Source organism: Thermobia domestica, chromosome 8, assembly GCF_964235325.1.
Source record: "Thermobia domestica chromosome 8, izTheDome1.hap1.1, whole genome shotgun sequence".
NCBI lineage: Eukaryota > Metazoa > Arthropoda > Insecta > Zygentoma > Lepismatidae > Thermobia > Thermobia domestica.
In genome coordinates this window covers 83,771,196-83,789,426 of record NC_137461.1, presented here as the reverse complement: position 1 = coordinate 83,789,426, position 18,231 = coordinate 83,771,196, and the positions used below count along the sequence as shown (strand labels likewise).

The following is an 18,231-nucleotide window of genomic DNA, read 5'->3' as shown; positions in this document are numbered from 1 at the left end:
TGACTCCATTACTACTCCCTCTCTCGATAAGAAAAATCAAAGCCTAATCAATTTACGACTTATACAGGGTGTTTTAAAACAACACCGACAACATTTGGGAGGTGATTCCTGACATCAAGATAAGACAGAAAGTATAGACTAACCCGGGTGCACAAGTGCTTCCTTTCGGAGTTATAGGTTGTCGAAAACATGAAGAAATGAACTTTAAAGGTTCATACCTCCAATACTATGGTATCTACCGTAATCGGGTCAAGACTTTATTTAAGAACTAGTATGTGCCCTATCTAAATATCCATGTTTCAGAATCCTAAGGTATTCACGCAACAGTTTTTATAGAGGTAGTTGGTGAGTACTTCAAATTATGTGCCCGTAGATAAACTAGCTCTATAAAAATTGTTGCGTAAGTACATTAGGATTCTGAAACATGAATTTTTGGATAGCGCATATATTAGTTCGTAAGTGAAGTCTTACCGACCCGACTACAGTAGGTCCCATAGGTTTGGAGCTATGGACCTTTAAAGTTAATTTTTTCATGTTTTCGGCAGCCTATAACTTTGAAAGGAAGAATATGTGCACCCAGGTTGGTCTATAATTTTCGTCTTATCTCGGTGTCAGGAATCACCTCCCAGACGTTGTTGGTGTTGTTTTGAAACACCCTGTATACACAGGAAAGAAAGTGTCTCCGTTGACGCCACTTGTGGCACTTAACTGTTGAGCAGTATGAATTTGAATATGTACACATGAATATAAAACTACCTGTAAGCGATTCCACGAATATTTGATCTTTAGTATATAGCAATATTTCCTAGCGTTGTGTTACTGAGTTTGATATGGTTTTCAAGAGGTGTTCTTGAAAAGCATATCACTTACTAAGAGTGTTTTATAATTGACGTAACTTGAGATTAGATACTAGAGAACTGGGAGCTTCGTGTATACTTAATTTGTCTACCACTTAATTACTTTAAATTCCAATATGTAAGCAATTTATGAATAGTACTTGTAAACTTTTGTAAACTTTTTGTAGCTGTTTGATGTTGCAAATATGTTTATTTTTTCTGACCAGACCAATGAGAGCATTCAGGCTATTGGTGCATACCTACGTTCATGAAAGATTTAAACAGATATAATATATGCATTGTAACAGTTATTCCAACTTCAACTATTTTTGTTGGACAGTTAGTTGCATATTTGCCCAAAGTTCGTCAGATTATGTGATTACTGAACTACTTAAGGTGTAATGCACTCAATAGATGTTCAAAGATAACACACAAAATAAAATAAATTTAAACTCGTGTATATTCCGAAGACTTTTTCACATTTACCTTATATATTTACATTTCTTCCTTTTAAATTGAACATGCATACATTCACAATGACGTCTTTTTGGATTGTATCTTAACCGCCTAGAAATCTGTCTGGCCACCAAACCTAACATCATACATGTGCAAGTCTGGCCATAAAAGGAAATGGTAACTTTTGCACCAGACCATTGTCCATAACAACATTTACACATTTATACGGATTATCGTTACAGCATACAGACCCATCATAAATAAATTGACCATTATCGGTATATATTCTAATCCGTTTCTTTATATTGATGCCTATAAAACTGACGTGTATTGTGTACTGACTTATAAGTTCAGCATTTGAAACTTAAAAAGTACTAGAAGTGTTTTATAACGCCTCTACTGATATTAGAGATGCAAGGGCTCGGAAAAAAACCGGCTTTTTTGAAAAAAAAAACTCGGTTTTTTCTGCTTTGCTTTTTTGCTTCGGAAATTTTGGGCTTTTTTCAAAATACTGCTTTAAATTGATAAAACAGACTTTGTATCGCTTCTCTATAACACAAAAAATCATTTAATTAGTGGTTGATGCTGATAATAATATAAAACATCGAAAATAAACTATGAATTTCGAAAAAATATTTGAAACAATTTTTCTTCAACATATTTACATTATGAATTCCACAGGATTAACCAATGTATATAATAAGAATTTTTTAACCTCCTATATACAAAAGTAAGCAGAATTGGCAAGAACCGTGGTTCTTTTTGAAAATGCCAAAAACCCGTTTTTTGGGGGATGTTTAAACCAGGCTTTTTTTGGTTTAAACCAGGCTTTTTTGACTTAGATTTTTTGCTTTATGTATTTATATTACATATTCACAGAAACAGCCTAAGTTTGTTTCGCCTTGATGTCATTATGCAACAGCGGGGTTATGCCGGAAGAACTCCCATAAGCTTAAAGAAGTGCGGTCAGTAAATTTCTGAAGTTGAGAATCTCCCGCCCTAGCCATTGGGAAAATCCCGTCATTACTTGAAATGTAAGACAATAACGGGAAAATCCTGTTATTGCTTTGCATGTAAAATTTAAAGGTCAACGTACCATAATCAGTACGCTAAAACTGAGGTATTAAATTACAAATTTAGTACCGGTACGTAGATATCATTGAAAGTCCAATCCAAGCTAATGTTGGAAGCTACGTAGGCAATCGATAAATTTTGCCAATTTCTATCAATATATTTAAGCAATCTTGGCTTCTTTATAAAACAACACGCATTTAGGCATGTAGAATTATACAATTTGGTTTGTTTCGTATATTTAGGCTTAACATCCTTACGAAATACCGAGGTTATCAAGGAGAAGACTTTCGCTTAAACTGACATCCGAACCGCTACTTGGGTTACGCATGAAAGAAGGATTGTGGTTCGACCGAGAATTGAACATGGGACACCTTGATTAAAAGGTGAAAGGGAAATAAAACTATTGCAGGTGGTTTGATATCTGGAAACGTTACCATGAAGTTCACACGATTCGCATTTTTCATTCTTTTTATTTTTGTGGTTTAAACCAGTTATTAAAAAAAAGTTGGTGTAAATCAGCCAACCCTAAAAGTAAACACTTCTTTTTAAAGAATACACAAATAACTAGCAAAATAGTATGTAGTATTTTTACTTCAAAATATTCCATACCCTCTTTTTGAAACAAAATAAAATTAAAATAAAACATAAGAGAAATACTTAGATTTATATGATACACTTAAAAGCTGCACATCTAGAGCTTTTGGTTCTGTATATTCTTGAAATTCTACAGTTAAGTTTTATAGAACCACCATCACAGTTTACCCAATCCTCAAGTTTTCTGAATTTTTAACAAGAGGGATTCAACATATCATTACGGAACTCCCCCTCCCCAAAAAAAAGACTACGGAATATATTTAAGTTAAGCTAAATACAACTGCACAACAAACATGACTGAGTGATTAGCTTTTGCGCTTCTATCGGGAAGTCCGGGATTCAACCAGCATTCGACCATTCTGACAAAGCTTTTCTTCATTCCATCTGTGAATGTAGAAATAGTGCGTGTACTGTGAGTTGGGCGACTTCCTTTCTTATTGTTTTTAAATCGTTATTATTACTAATTACCAGCAGTGATGGTTTTGCGAAGGTTAGGGGGGCGGTCTTTCGGACTGAAGCCCGTTCCCCAAAATTACGGAATGTCTGCAACAAACGAAATATCTATTATTTATGCCTTTACTCATAAACTTTAAGCTCCCGTCAAATAAAAATTACGAATGTTTAAAAAAACTAAACATTAGTAAGAAACCCTTCCCAAAATACTTCTCTAAATCCGCCACTGATTCTCAGTATAAAATGATTTTTAAAGTTGTATCCGGAAGATTATTGCTAAACATATAAACGAAACGAAATATTAGTTATGCCTGTACTCATAAACTTCAAGCACTTCCCAAATAAAATTAGGACTTTTTAGGAAACGAAACAATCAGAAAAAACCCTCCTAAAGTACTTTTCAAAATCCGCTACTGATTATTTGTATAAATTGGTATTCAAGGTTGTGTCCGGAAAATTATTGCTAAATCACTTCACAGCTACAGTATAACAGAAATGTGGAAGTACGGTTTGACGGATATATTGAAAAACGTACGCTTTGACGGATAAATAGAAAAACGGGCAAGTTTAACTTTTGCGCTAGAAGCTAGAGTACTAAAAGCTCTTAGAAATGAAACACGGATGACAAACTAGAGAAGAAAAATGATGTCGATAACTCAAAAGTTAAAATAAAGTTAAATAGCCTCTAAAATTACCCTCAAATACCACATTCTTCATGTTAGCTTTAATTCGTAAAACATGTGCTCCATCCATCTTGATGGTGAATTTCAGAGCGAAATATCACATTCAGGTCATGGAATTCTTATGTAACTATAGAAAAATCTTTAAGTTTTACGTCCCACGGTTATGCCGGTTAGGCTAAAGGAGACGGTGATGATGAGAGATGAGTGAAATGGTGGAATGAAGAAAGTGGGAGGAAACGGGAGAACCCCGAGAAAATCCACGAGCACGGTGTTTGTCCACCACAAAGTTCACTTGGTGGGGGCTGGGATCGAACCCGGGACCCCAAGCACCAGAGGTGAACGCTCTACCACTGAGCCACCGCGCCCCCCAATATCTAACTATAGAATATACCATAAGAAAGCTATTTAGATAGAAAAATCATGAAGTTGAAAAAAGCCAAAATTTCCAAAATTCTCGTTTTTTTTCCAAAAAAGCCGGCTTTTTATGTGAAAAAACCATCGATTCAAAAAAGCCGGCTTTTTTGCATCTCTAACTGATATCATGTTGAAATCTTAGGAATTATATAGGATACCTGTCATTGTATTCATATTCCAAATATTGGACAATACTCTAAAAGCTGAATGAAGGTTTTGAAACATTGAACAATATATTTTTGTTTAATTCTTTTCATTACTTAGAGTTTTCCATTAAATGGAGTGAACATATCTTTTACAGGTAGTGAGCAGTTATCGTTTGCAATAAAGTGATTTAGTTAGTCTAGACTTCAGGAATAATAGGGAAGCTCCTTAGCATACGCGCCTTTGACGTGGGAGATCCGAGTTCGATTTCCGGCGGGAGCTTTTGTGGTTCGGATTCTACGTTAAGTTGTAGGTCCACATCTCATATAGCCTCGCTGCTTAAATGAACACTAAACTAAACTAAAATCAAATCAAATAATGGTGGAGAAAATAAGAAAATTGTAGATGTAATTAATTGGAAAGAGGAAGAGAAACTAGTTGAACCATTGCATATCATGAAGAACGTGATAGAAGGTACGGTGGAAGGAAAAAGAGGGAGGGAAGAAAGAGATTCCAGTTGATGAACGGTGCTATAATAAAAAAATCGTACGTGTAGAAAAAGATGATAACTGAAGACCTTGGGACATGGAAACTTTTCAGTTTGCTGCAAGTAACCTGTCAATAAAGGCAGAATATCTATTATAATGATTGACTTCAAAAACAATGATTTAAGTGTGACTTTGGGAAAATTTATTGGAGAGGCTCGATTTATATGTCTAACAGTTATTGGTGAAATAAATTATTGGGATGCTCTGTCGGTGGGCCGAAACTCGAATGAATTTGAAGTCGTATCAAGAAGTATCTAGAGTTAGAAATAAAAGAGTTGTATATAAAAGAAGTGTTCAGAGCACAAGAGAATCAAGTCCTATCAGGGACTCCAGGGTTCGGTTCTCGGCGGGACTCATGCGGTTCGGATCCCACATTAAGCTGTGGCTCCATGCCTCATATAGCCTTGCTGCTGAAAGACGCTAAACTGGAAATCAAATCAAATAATCTTACAATTTGGTATAGATCATTTGTCCTGAAAAATTTATCACATAGGATACAAATTCTTGCTTTTTTGTTTTCGGAAAACTATCTCAAAAGTGCCAGGTGGTTTTTGTTCATATTTCAGAAGTAAATATCTCAGTAATAACAGCATCATGATATCATTTAATTTAAGAAGTGGTGCGATAATGTTTAGTGCGATGACCTGTACCTTTTATTTTTTAAAGTAGGCTACTATCTTTCTTCTAGTGTATTTAAAATTGCAGTAGACTCTCGAGTATCCGGCCTAATGTTGCGGAAGGGCAGGATGGATAACAAAAAAACGGATAGGTTCTATTACCGCTGACCGGTTCTATGAACTCATTAAGCATACCCCAAGAACAATTTACGAATACTGTACAGTACTGTTCGTACTGTAGTTATAATCCGGAACAGCGGCAAGCGTACTGTATTGAGATTCGTTACACACTGACGAAACAATGATCAAGAAGCAAAACGCTGCTCTTTTCTTGTCACAACTTGTATTTTGCACGCGACAACGTAGGAGGATCGTAGCTGACACTCGCTTCCAATGCCTTCGCAATGTTTCCAATGCAACGCCTTGCCTTCCTCACTTAATTACTATAAAAGAAAACTAAACGGCGTGACAAACATCTTTTCATTTGAAGGCGGCGCTCCAAGTTCCCTTTAAATGCTGCTAGCAAATGAGAGGCCAGCGTTATTGCCACGTTTATTTTGTACACATCCACGTCTATCCCCTATCACACGATAGCGCTATAGTAAATCTGCTTAACCATAGCCACATCCCTTAGCACTTGGCAACATCGCGTCAGAGCTTGCGTTTTATTCGTTTAGCTGAAATGCCAAGATGTTTGTCACAGGCTGTAGTCCGGATAGTCGCGAGCCGGATACTTAGGAGTCTACTGTATCACTTTTGGTAAGTATAAAGAAACCCCGTAAAAAAAAAAAAAAAAAAAAAAAGTTTGACTGAACACTTACGAGTTTCGCACACGACAAACACGATTTACGAAGCGAGAATGTTAATCCTTTACTGACTTTTGCTACATCTTTGCCTACAACATTCTTACAAATCAGTTTATTATGATATATTCTATTTATTTCTTGAACGCTACGCTTGTATATTTGTCCATGGGATCGATGCTTGAAAAATTTTGTCTAAATCCACGAAATATAACATATTTTAACATTTAAAAGAAAAAAAACTAAATGAATATTAACCAACAGGAAAAGAACAAAGAACATGTTATATCCTTTGTTATTCGTTCAAGTGAAAAAGATACAAATCCAAAAATATTTCGTTAAATTAATGTTTATACGTGCACAACATTATTAATAAGCATTGAAAATTTTTGCGTTGTGTGATAAATATAGATATTGAACATAGATAATTGCTGTTCCCTATTTGTTTTGAGCTTTTTGTTATTTTCCTTTATGAAAACCCGGCTAATATAACACCCGAACAGGCCTGTCATTATGTTACAACAAACAATTACTAGCTTGAATAGTTCAGAAACATTATGGCAAAAAACAATGCTTTGATCTGAGAGCTAATTACAGAGAAATGTGTTCAAAATAAACTGAGTGAGAGATAATAAATAACACCTCTTTTTTTATCTGTTTTCAGGTCCAATATGGTCGACTTCGGTGCCGCAAAGGATAGGTGGGTTTGCCCAAATGACCGGCAGTTGGCGCTCAGAGCAAAGTAAGTTTTTATATATATTCATAATCATATATTTTGGATTCTCATTTTAATATCCTAATCATACATTTTATAATATTACGATCATATTTTATTTTACATTTTTACACAATTTTACAACACGCCACCTGTAGTAGAGCACAACACCTACAATCTCCTAGACATGCTACACATTGAAAAAAATAACATGCGACGAGGTTAGGGCAGCCATTAAAAAATTGAAGCCAAAAAGAGCATTGGGTCCTGATACTGTACCGAGCTATATATTAAAAGGATGCGAAGGAATCTTCATCTACCACTTGATTATTTTGTTCAACTTATCGCTAAAAACAGGCATTTACCCCGACATTTGGAAAACATCACAAATCTGCCCCATTCCTAAAACTCAGACTTGTAAAATAACAGAAGACCACAGGCTTATTGCTACATCATCGTCATGCTCCAAGGTGTTTGAAACCATTCTGTTTGAACGTATAATGACTCATACTAGAACCGCTGTCTCTGAATACCAGTATGGCTTTCTTATGCGACCCATACACGTACCCACATGCCTGAAGAAACCGCCAAACTTGCATGAAAAATGATGAAACAACAGGCAAGTTGATCGTGTATGGCTTCATTCATTCATGTTGAAAGTTTTCAAAATCATCCGAAAACTTGCATGATGATTTTGCCGTTCTTCAGGCATGTTTACCGTGTATGTGCTCGTTCATGCAAGGTGGTGGTTTTATATTTTGGTCCGCTAATCACGACAGCGGAACAAATTACGTGACTCTCCCCTCCGTAATGCCAAGGTCGTTGAAGATGGATGATCTGCGTTACATGAGAAACGATTCTATGCATGAATTTATTCAGATATACAAAGAACTACCATGTTTGTAGAAGGTATTTTTTTTTTTTAAAGAAAAGAAAAGACTACTGTGTGGAAATAATGTAAAGAATTCTGCACATGAAAAACTAGAAAAGCTTAGAGAGTTTCAACCTGACGCCATACTTGATGGTGTTAAAAAGCAGGATAGATACGTTGCGCTCGAACTATAGAAGAGAACACAACAAAGTAAGAAAAAGCCAATTAAGTGGTTCTGCCGCTGATGAAATTTACATGCCGAAGTTATGGTACTACAGGGGTATAGTCAGCAGGTTTATCTAGGGGGCATCGTTTTTGAGGGGGGAAGCTACAATGTACAAAGCCCCCCCCCCCAAAAAAATAGTGTTACAGCTAGAAATTTTGAGGCCTGAAAAGAAAACGAAAAATTTTGGTTTCCGTCCGAAAAACTAAAAGTACTGTTTTTTTAAAGCTTTTTTTCTCCATAAATATTATGTACCAGGTAGTTTTTATTATACTTAACCAAAAACTATTGACCCGGACCAAACGTTATACCTTTGTGCAAAACTATTTCAATTTAAGCACTTGTACACAGAACCTATCTACATAAGACTGATTTTCCAGCTCAAGTGGTAGTGTGTTGTCTTCGCGTTCGGGAGGTCATGGGTTCGATTGTCGTTGCCCACTATCCTGACTGGGGTTTTCCAGGGTTTTCCTCAGTCCCACCAGGCAAATGCCGGGATGGTACCTACTAAACAGACCCTGACCGATGCCTTCGCAAGTTATTTCCATTGTTATTGTTCTTGTTAGATAACCAACATAAAATGGCCTCTGAGCTGTATCTGGTGATTATTACATAAAAAAAATTAAAAAACAAAGTCATTCAATTTCTTTAAAATTTCCTGACAAAAATATGTATTTATTACTCGTGACTAAAAACACTGTAATTATTTTATTAACAGCTATATTTCACTTCCTGTTTTACGTCAAGTGTTGAAAAAAATCCAAACTGAAAACTGAATAGAAGAGTTGTTTTTCGCCATATTTTCCATCTGGTAAAAAGTGTTTTCTGAAACACTTTACAGCATATAAAAATATAATGTACTTACAAATCAGTTTAGTGCCTTGTTTTCTAGCAGTATTTATAGTACCTTGTTGAAAGGAGGTGGGTGGATAAGGGCCATTTTTCGCCCATCAGACAACTGAAAAATGAAGTGTCCGATTCCGACAAGTTTGCAATGTATTTGTATACTAGAAGATATGTTGCATATGTAAACATAATAGATACGTGATAAAGAAAATAGTAAGTCATAGAAATGAGTGCCCAAAAAGAGTTCGTTTCAGCGTTTTGCGACATTTTGGTAATGTTTGCTGTCTTTGATGGAGGCTTTTAGGAAGAAGGAGTCGATGAACCAAAATAAATCTGACTCTTCATAATATAACGCTGTGTAACCTTTGATATGAGTACTAATTGATTTTGGTTCAGTGTGTCCTTCTACCTATTAGGGAACAAAATGTATTGCGCGAGAGTATAGAGTGATGACTACCGTTTATACGCTGTAATGTACCAGTTCAACTGGAGACTTCAGCTCTGATGTTATTTACCGATTGTGACTGAAAATACATGCTCAGCATGTCAATAAAATATATGAAGAAAATGTATTGTTTGCGCGGATGTGTGTGTAGGGCAGCAAAAATAGAGACAGCACGTTATGGAGTATTGAGAAAGCGTGTCTTTTCTGAAAGTGGTATGAGTAAAAGTGCGAGCAGGAAAACCAGTCGCAGAATGGCATGAATTTCTGCAATATACATATATATATATATATATATATATATATATATATATATATATATATATATATATATATATATATATATATATATATCGAAGAATCATACATACCACGCGTCAATGAAGTACCTATGGAAATTCATTGATACGCTATATTGCAATACTAAGGGAAAGATGAAAAACAACGACCAACAATAACTACCTGATGTGTCCGATCCAAGTTAATACATACTCATACCCACAAACACCCCCACCCCCATATATATATATATATAGCCAATCTTACACTCACGAGCACTTAAGTGACGAAGGAATGTACTCTCTGTACATACGAGGTACATCATGACGATGCTTCTGTTCTCCGAGTTCAGTTACGATCACGACACATAAGGTTTATAACCTATAATATTTGGATCAAAACAGAGCAAAACAACATCGCACACATACAGTGGTACTGTCAATGTAAAGTAGGCGCACGGCTCGTCAGATATTGTGCGCATGTTGCTTCCGTACTATGGTTTCTGGCTTACTGGCGCCACAATACCACCGCAGTTAAGAAACCAAGTCTAGAATATACTCATACACTACAAGATGGTGCCTGCAGGATGGTCCAGTGGCGATTCGGATGACGACAGCAAGCACGATGCCTAGTCTGCAAACTAGCTACAAGTGTCTCCAGCTGTCTGATTATTATCTATGCTTGATTATTTCCGATGTAATATATTGATCTCATAGTAGTAGTAGACTTCATTCTTCTTATTCTTGCCGTTAGTGTTCTATTTACTATTGCTTTCTCGGATTACAACTCATGACATTAGTGTTTACGTTCCTTCATTAACACACGACTTACCTCTTTGTTTATTTTTTTTACCTCTCACTTATAGCGCTTTCCGTTAAAATATATTTGTTTTCTTATTTTTATGAGGTATACTATTGAAAACCATGCATTTCACATCTCGGGCCTGATGGGCGAAAAATGGCCCTTATCAGCCCACCTCCTTTTGTCTTCAAACTGTGAAATATAAATCACAGTAAATTGTGTAATCTGCTGTTACAAAATAATAAAAAGATGGATTTTTCGAAGTCCATTTGTTTGTTATGCAGTTTATATTGACACAAATCTAAAGAAGAATTACACACACAAAATATTATAAATGGACTGGAATAATATAGTTCCATTATCTAAATCTTTTCAATCCAATTTGGACATAATCCGCACAGGAGCACTAGATCAATCGGTAGCCAGTTATACATTTGGTTATTCCTTACACGGAAGAGGCACCTTACTATTTTTCGATAGGTAAATAATTTACCGTAAATTATTAATTATTCTAAACTTTGTTAGTTTTAAATGACTGAAGCGAGGCAATCTTACGATGATGTTTTAAAAGATGGTCATTTGCTGAATCTTTCTTGGGGGACTGGCCCCGATGGGCCCCCGTAGCTACACTTCTGTGGTACTACGATGAACTTTCATTTCTATCGGATCAGGAAGAAACACTATAAGCAGAAGCAACCTATGAGAGAGAGAGAGAGAGAGAATCATTATTGCAACTGCGTTTTCACACTTATTCCTGTGTACTGACATGTAGAATTAACAGACGTCGATGGTTACTACTTGTTGATAGCAATCATATTGTTTTGCCGTTCGACTCTTCCTGGTTCTCCACATTTCTCAAACTACTTCTACTAAGTTCGACAGCATATTGGTACGTGTGTAGGCAAAAAATTCTTCCAATATGCATGATGAAACAAATCTATCATGCAAGTGTGTACGTGTATGGGCCGCTTTACCCAAAGATCAACGGTAACAAACTTGACGTTGATAACAAACTTTATCTCTACTACCCTTGACAATGGCAAACAAGTAGATGTTGTATACACTGATTTTACGAAAGCGTTCGACAAAGTGCATCACCAAACCCTACTAACTAAACTCGGACACCTTAATTTTTCTCAACATCTTGTAAAATTATTTTCATCCTATCGAACAAACCGTAAACAATTCGTCGTGTACAGATCAAACAAATCATTCACATTCTCGCCAAGCTCAGGCGTACCTCTGGGATCGAACTTAGGACCACTCCTATTTCTCATTCATATCAACGACCTACCGGACTGTATAAGTGAATTACATAAGTTTCTATTTGCTGACGATCTCAAAATCTATATGGAAGTTAACTCAGTTCAAGATTGTGAACTGTTGCAAGCGGATCTGCATCACATACCGGTAAGCAGTTGATGTAAAAATAATTATATTGAATTAAATGCTAACAAATGTAGTGTAATGTCATATACTAGAAAACAGTCCTGTATTTCATTTGAGTATGTAATTAATGAACAGCCTCTATTTAGGAAAGATGTGGTCAAAGACATAGGCGCGTACTTTATCCGCGCGAACTTTATCAGTTCAGTGTTCATATTGAACATATTACCAAACGAGGCATTTCGAAATCTAGACCTAGTCATAAGGTTAGGTAAAGAATTCGAAAATATCAATACTTTGAAATCATTATAATATGCGTACACACGCTCAAAGCTTGATTATGCATGTATACACGACTCCAAAAGTGCATTACCACCTGCAATTCTCGTTTTCCTGCAATAGCAGGCAACCCAAAAAGCTCGGCGGTTAGGTTGGTTCCGAATTCGAAAGGCGTTGGACCAAACCTCAATTTTGTTAAAAATATATCAGTGTGGCAAACTGAAAAATAAGGAAATAAAACAAATTGTTAAGAATGACAATTTTATTATCGTGACGGAGTTGGATGACATCAAAAGTTACAAAATGATCTTACTTAAGCAGTTCAAAAAAGATGAATGGCAAAAGACACATATCAGAAAAAACATTTCTCTCCCCCCCCCCAAAAAAAAAAGAATTTAAAAAAAGAAAAAGTTATATAAAGTAAAGGTTTAATATAAAAGACTCACACAAAATTTTGAAAATTGACACGCGAAAGGCAAGAATAACTGAACCCAAGTGAATAAAATTGTGCACAGATATTGCAGACGTAAAATGTGGGAATACAGGCTTCATATTTTCCTAAAAAAAAACGGTAGGGTGGGGCACGGACCCCTCCAAACCCTTGATCACGAGGTATCAAAAATGCTTGTAACAGTATGTCAGATGTGTGTAAAGGACATGAAGAATTGTAACGAAACTTTTTCTATGGACAACACGTAAAAAATAAAGGAATACGAGGTTTTAATGTTCTGCAGAAAACAGTTTTAGGGGGCAAAAGCCCCCACGAAAAATTTTGAAATTTGACGTCCGAAACGTAAGAAGAAGTAAACCGAACTGAATGAAATTCTGCACAGATATTATAAACGTAAAATGAGGGAATACGGGTTTCTTATTTTCCTTTAAAAAACGGCTGGGTAGGGCGCGGACTCCTCCAAACATTTGATCATGAAATATCAAAATTACTAGTAACAAATGTCAGATGGGTGTAAAGGACATGAAGAATTACAACGAAACTTTTTGTATGGACAATACGCAGAAAATAAAGGAATACGTTTTTTTTTATTTTCTGCGGAAAGACAGTTTTATAGGGTAAAAGAACCCACCCCAAAGTTTTAAAGTTGACGCGAGAAAGATAAGAAGAAGTGAACCGAAGTGAGTGAAATATTGCAAAGATGTCGTAGGTTTAAAATGAGGAAATACGGGCTTCGTATTTTCCTGCAAAAAAAGATTCGGTGAGGCATGGACCCCTCCAAACATTTGATCACGAAATATCAAAAGTGCTAGTAACAGTATGTGAGATGTGTCTAAAGAACATGAAGAATTGCAATGAAACTTAATGTATGGATAATAAGCGAAAAACATACGAATACTGTTTTTTTTTATTTTCTGCATAAAAATGGTTTTACGGGGAAAAGCACCCACCCCAAAATTTTGAAAGTTGACGAACGAAAAGCAAGGACAAGTGAATCGAAATGAATGAACTTGTGCACACATATTGTAAACGTAAAATGAGTGAATACTGGTTTCGTATTTTCCTGGAGAAAACTGTTGGAAAGGGCACGAACCCTTCCAAAGTTTTGATCAAATATCAAAAGTACTAGTAACAGTGAGGTGTGTGTAAAGGAAATGAAGAATTGCAACGAAACATTTTGTATGGAAAATAACCATAAAATAAATCAATACGAGTTTCTTATTTCCTGCGGAAAAACTGTTTTAGGGGTCAAAGGCTCCTACCCAAAATTTTGAAAGTTGACACCCGAAAGACAAGAAGAAATGAGCCGAAGTGAATGAAATTTGCACAAGTACTGCAGACGTAAAATGAGGATAAGGGTTTTATATTTTCTTAGAGAAAACAGTTAGGTGGGGCGCCGACCCTCCCAAACGTTTGATAACAAAAAATCAAAAATAATATTAATAGTATGTGAGATGTGTGTAAAGGAAATGAAGACTTTCAACGAAACTTTTTGTGTGGGAAATGTGCTGAAAACAAAAAAATACGGGTTTTTCATTTTTGCGGAAAAATGGTATAATGGGGCAAAAGGCCCCACCCCAAAATTTTGAAATATGGCACCGAAAGGGAAGAAAAAGTGAACCGAAGTGAATAAAATTTTGCGCAGATATTGTAGACATAAAATGAGGGTATACGGGTTTCGCATTTACCTAAAAAAAACCTGTTAAGTGTGGCACGGACTCCTCCGAATCTTTGATCACGAAATTTCATAAGCACTAGTAACAGTATGTCAGATGTCTGTAAAGGACATGAAGAATTGCAACGAAACATTGTGTATGGAGAATACGCAAAAAGAAAATGAATACTTGTTTCTTATTTTATGCGGAAAAATTATTTTGTGGGCAAAAGAACCCACCCCAAAATTTTGAAAGTTGATGCCCGAAAGGTAAGAAGAATTGAGCCGAAGTGAACGAAATTGTGCACAGATATTGTAGGCATAAAATGGGGGAGTATGGGTTTCGTATTTTCCTTGAGAAAACGGAAGCGTGGGGTGCCGACCCCTCCAAACCTTTGATCACGAAATATCGAAAGTACTATTAATAGTATGTCAGATGTGTGTAAAGGACATCAAGAATTCCAAAGAAACATTTCGTATCGACAATACGCAAAAAATAAAGGAATACGGGTTTTTTATGTTCTGCGGGAAAACGGTTTTAAAGGCTATAGCCCCACCCAAACTTTTGAAAGTTGAAGCCCGAAAGGCAAGAACAAGTGAGCCGAAGTGAATTAAATTGTGCACAGATACTGCAGACGTAAAATGAGGATACGGGTTTCGTATTGTCCTGGGGAAAACGGTTCCGTAGTGCGCCAACCCCTCCAAACCTTTGATCACCAAATATCAAAAGTACTAGTAACAGTATCTGAGACGTGTGTAAAGGACATGAAGAATTGCAACATATCTTTTTGTATGGACAATACGCAAAAAATAAAGGAATACGGGTTTATTATTTTCTGCGGAAAGACTGTTTTATGGGGCAAAACAACCCACCCCAAAATTTTAAATTTGAAGCTGGAAAGGTCAGAACAAGTGAACCGAAGTGAGTGAAATATTGCACAGATATTGAAGGCTTAAAACGAGGGAATACGGGTTTCGTATTTTCCTGGAAAAAGGCGTTGGGTGAGGCACGGACTCCTTCAAACATTTTGATCACGAAATATCAAAAGTACTAGTAACAGTATTTGAGATATGTGTAAAGGACACGAAGAATTGCAACATAACTTTTTGTATGGACAATACGCAAAAAATAAAGGAATATGAGTTTCTAATGTTCTGCGAGAAACGGTTTTAGGGGGCAAAAGACCCCATCCAAAATTTTAAAAGTTGACGCCGAAAGGTAAAAAGACATTAGTCGAGGTAAATGAAATTCTGCACAGATATTACAGACGTAAAATGAGGATATGTGTTTCGTATTTTGCTGAAGAAAAAGGTTGGGTGAGGGACCGACCCCTTCAAACCTTTGATCACGAAATATCAAAAGCGCTAGTAACAGTATGTCAGATGTGTGTAAAGAACATGAAGAATTGCAACGAAACATTGTGTATGCAAAATAACCAAAAAATAAATAAATACTGGTTTCTTATTTTCTGCGGAAAACTGTTTTAGGGGTCAAAATCTCTCACCCAAAATTTGAAGTTGACACCTGAAAGAAAAGAAGAAATGAACCGAAGTAAATGGAATTTGCACAGATATTGCAGACAGAGAATGAGGTTACGGGTTTCGTATTTTTCTAGAGAAAACAGTCGGGTGGAGCGCCGACCCCTCCAAACGTTTGATAACGAAAAGTCAAAAGTGCTACTAACAGTATGTCAAATGTGTGTATAGGACATGAAGAATTGCACCGAAACATTTGTATGGACAATGCACTGAAAACAAAGGAATACGGGTTTTTTATTTTTGCGGAAAAACGGTTTTATGGGGCAAAAGACCCCATCCCAAAATTTTGAAATTTGACGCCAAAAAGTAAGGAAAAGTAAACGGAAGTGAATGAAATTTTGCACAAATATTGTAGACATAAAACGAGGGAATACGAGTTTCGTATTTACCTAAAAAAAAAAAGGTTAGTTGGGGCCCGGACTCTTCTGAACCTTTGATCACGAAATATCAAGAGTGCTAGTAACAGATTGTCAGGTGTGTGTGAAGCCCACCAAGAATTCGAAAGAAACTTTCTGTATGGACAATACGCAAAAAATAAAGGAATACGTTTTTTATTTTCTGCGGAGAAACAGTTGTAGGGGGAAAAGAACCCACCCAAAGCTTTGAAAGTTGATGCCCGAAAGGCAAGAAGAAGTGAGGCGAAGTGAATTAAATTGTGCACAGATATTGTAGACATAAATGAGGGAATACGAGTTTCGTATTTTCCTGGGGAAAACGGAAGCGTGGGGCGCCGACCCCTCCAAACCTTTGATCACGAAATATGAAAAGTGCTAGTATGTCAGATGTGTGTAAAGGACATGAAGAATTGCAACACAACCTTTTGTATGGGCAATACGGAAAAAATAAGGGAATACGGGTTTTTTATGATCTGCGGGAAAACGGTTTTCGGCGGCAAGAGACCCACCCAAAATTTTAAAAGTTGAAGCCCGAAAGACGCGAAGAAGTGAACCAAATTGAATCAAATATTGCACAGATATTGTAGGTTTAAATTGAGGGCAAACAGGTTTCGTATTTTTCTGAGAAAAACGGTTAGGGGGCTCGGACCCATCCAAACCTTTGATCACGAAATATAAAAAATGCTGGTAACAGTATGTCATATGTGTGTAAAGGCCACGAAGAATTCCAACGAAACTTTTTGTATGGGCAAATACGCAAAAAAAATAAAGGAATGCTTTTTTTATTTTCTGCAGAAAAACAGTTTTATGGGGCAAAAGAACCCACACCAAACTTTTGAAAGTTGACTCCCGAAAGGTACATGTTGTCTCAAAGGTCGAGGGCATTCTTTATTGCTATTTTAAGGAAAAAAAATTTCTAAGTCCAGCTTCGGGTATCTTCGGGAAAAAGTAAACCAGGTTCGAACCTTGAAGTCAACCTTTGCAATCGGGAGAAATTTTGCAGATGTGTTTTTCTTCTTTTAAATATAATAAGACTTGTTATTAATTGTATAGAAAAACAACATTGATTGAAATACTTAATAATTCAATATTTCGAAACTTTGTATTAATATCAGCACATGCCTGTTTGTCATTTAGCTCTCCATACGTAATGAAACATTTAGATACGTAAACGAATCTTTCCATATGTGAAAGAATGCAGAAAATTAAGACATAGAACACAATTCTCGTCTGACTACTAAAATAAAAGTCAAAATGGAACAAAAACAGCGTTTGCAGTGGATATGAATCAGAGCCCTGCACCATAGCCCTGCACGGGCCGGGCGCGCCCGATTCGGCCCGGTGCCCGGCCCGGCCCGACCCGTTTCAAGTAATATCAAACTGGACCGGGCCCTAACCGGGCCGGGCACATTTCGGGCCGAACCGGGACGAGCACATATCGGGCCGAACCGGGACGAGCACATATCGGGCCGAACCGGGCCGAGCCGGGCCGGCCCGGCTCGGCCCGATAGTCTGAAAGACGGTTCGGAAACTAATGTTGTCAGCCTACTTGTTTTTTTAATGTCCTCCACTACCTCTATTTTTGCCGTGTTTGTACGGTCTTACTGTCAGCCTATGTTAATCGTAATGTGTTTGGGAAACTGACTCTTTATTCAAGACTGTGATGTACTGGTAATACTATTACTATTACTACTTCTACTACTACTATTACTACTTCTACTATTACTA

General features: G+C 36.6%; 1 protein-coding gene across 2 annotated transcripts in view; it reads left to right on the top strand.

Moving 5' to 3' along the window:
* The window catches only part of Rph (Rabphilin), a 689,315-nt gene that overhangs the window by 363,085 nt on the left and 307,999 nt on the right, over positions 1–18,231 (top strand). For both annotated transcript variants that reach the window (XM_081768658.1, XM_081768656.1), the window contains exon 2: positions 7,287–7,364. In XM_081768658.1, the coding sequence (XP_081624784.1) occupies positions 7,294–7,364 (71 nt within the window). In that variant the 5' untranslated portion in view covers positions 7,287–7,293. The remainder of the gene's footprint in view (positions 1–7,286; positions 7,365–18,231) is intronic.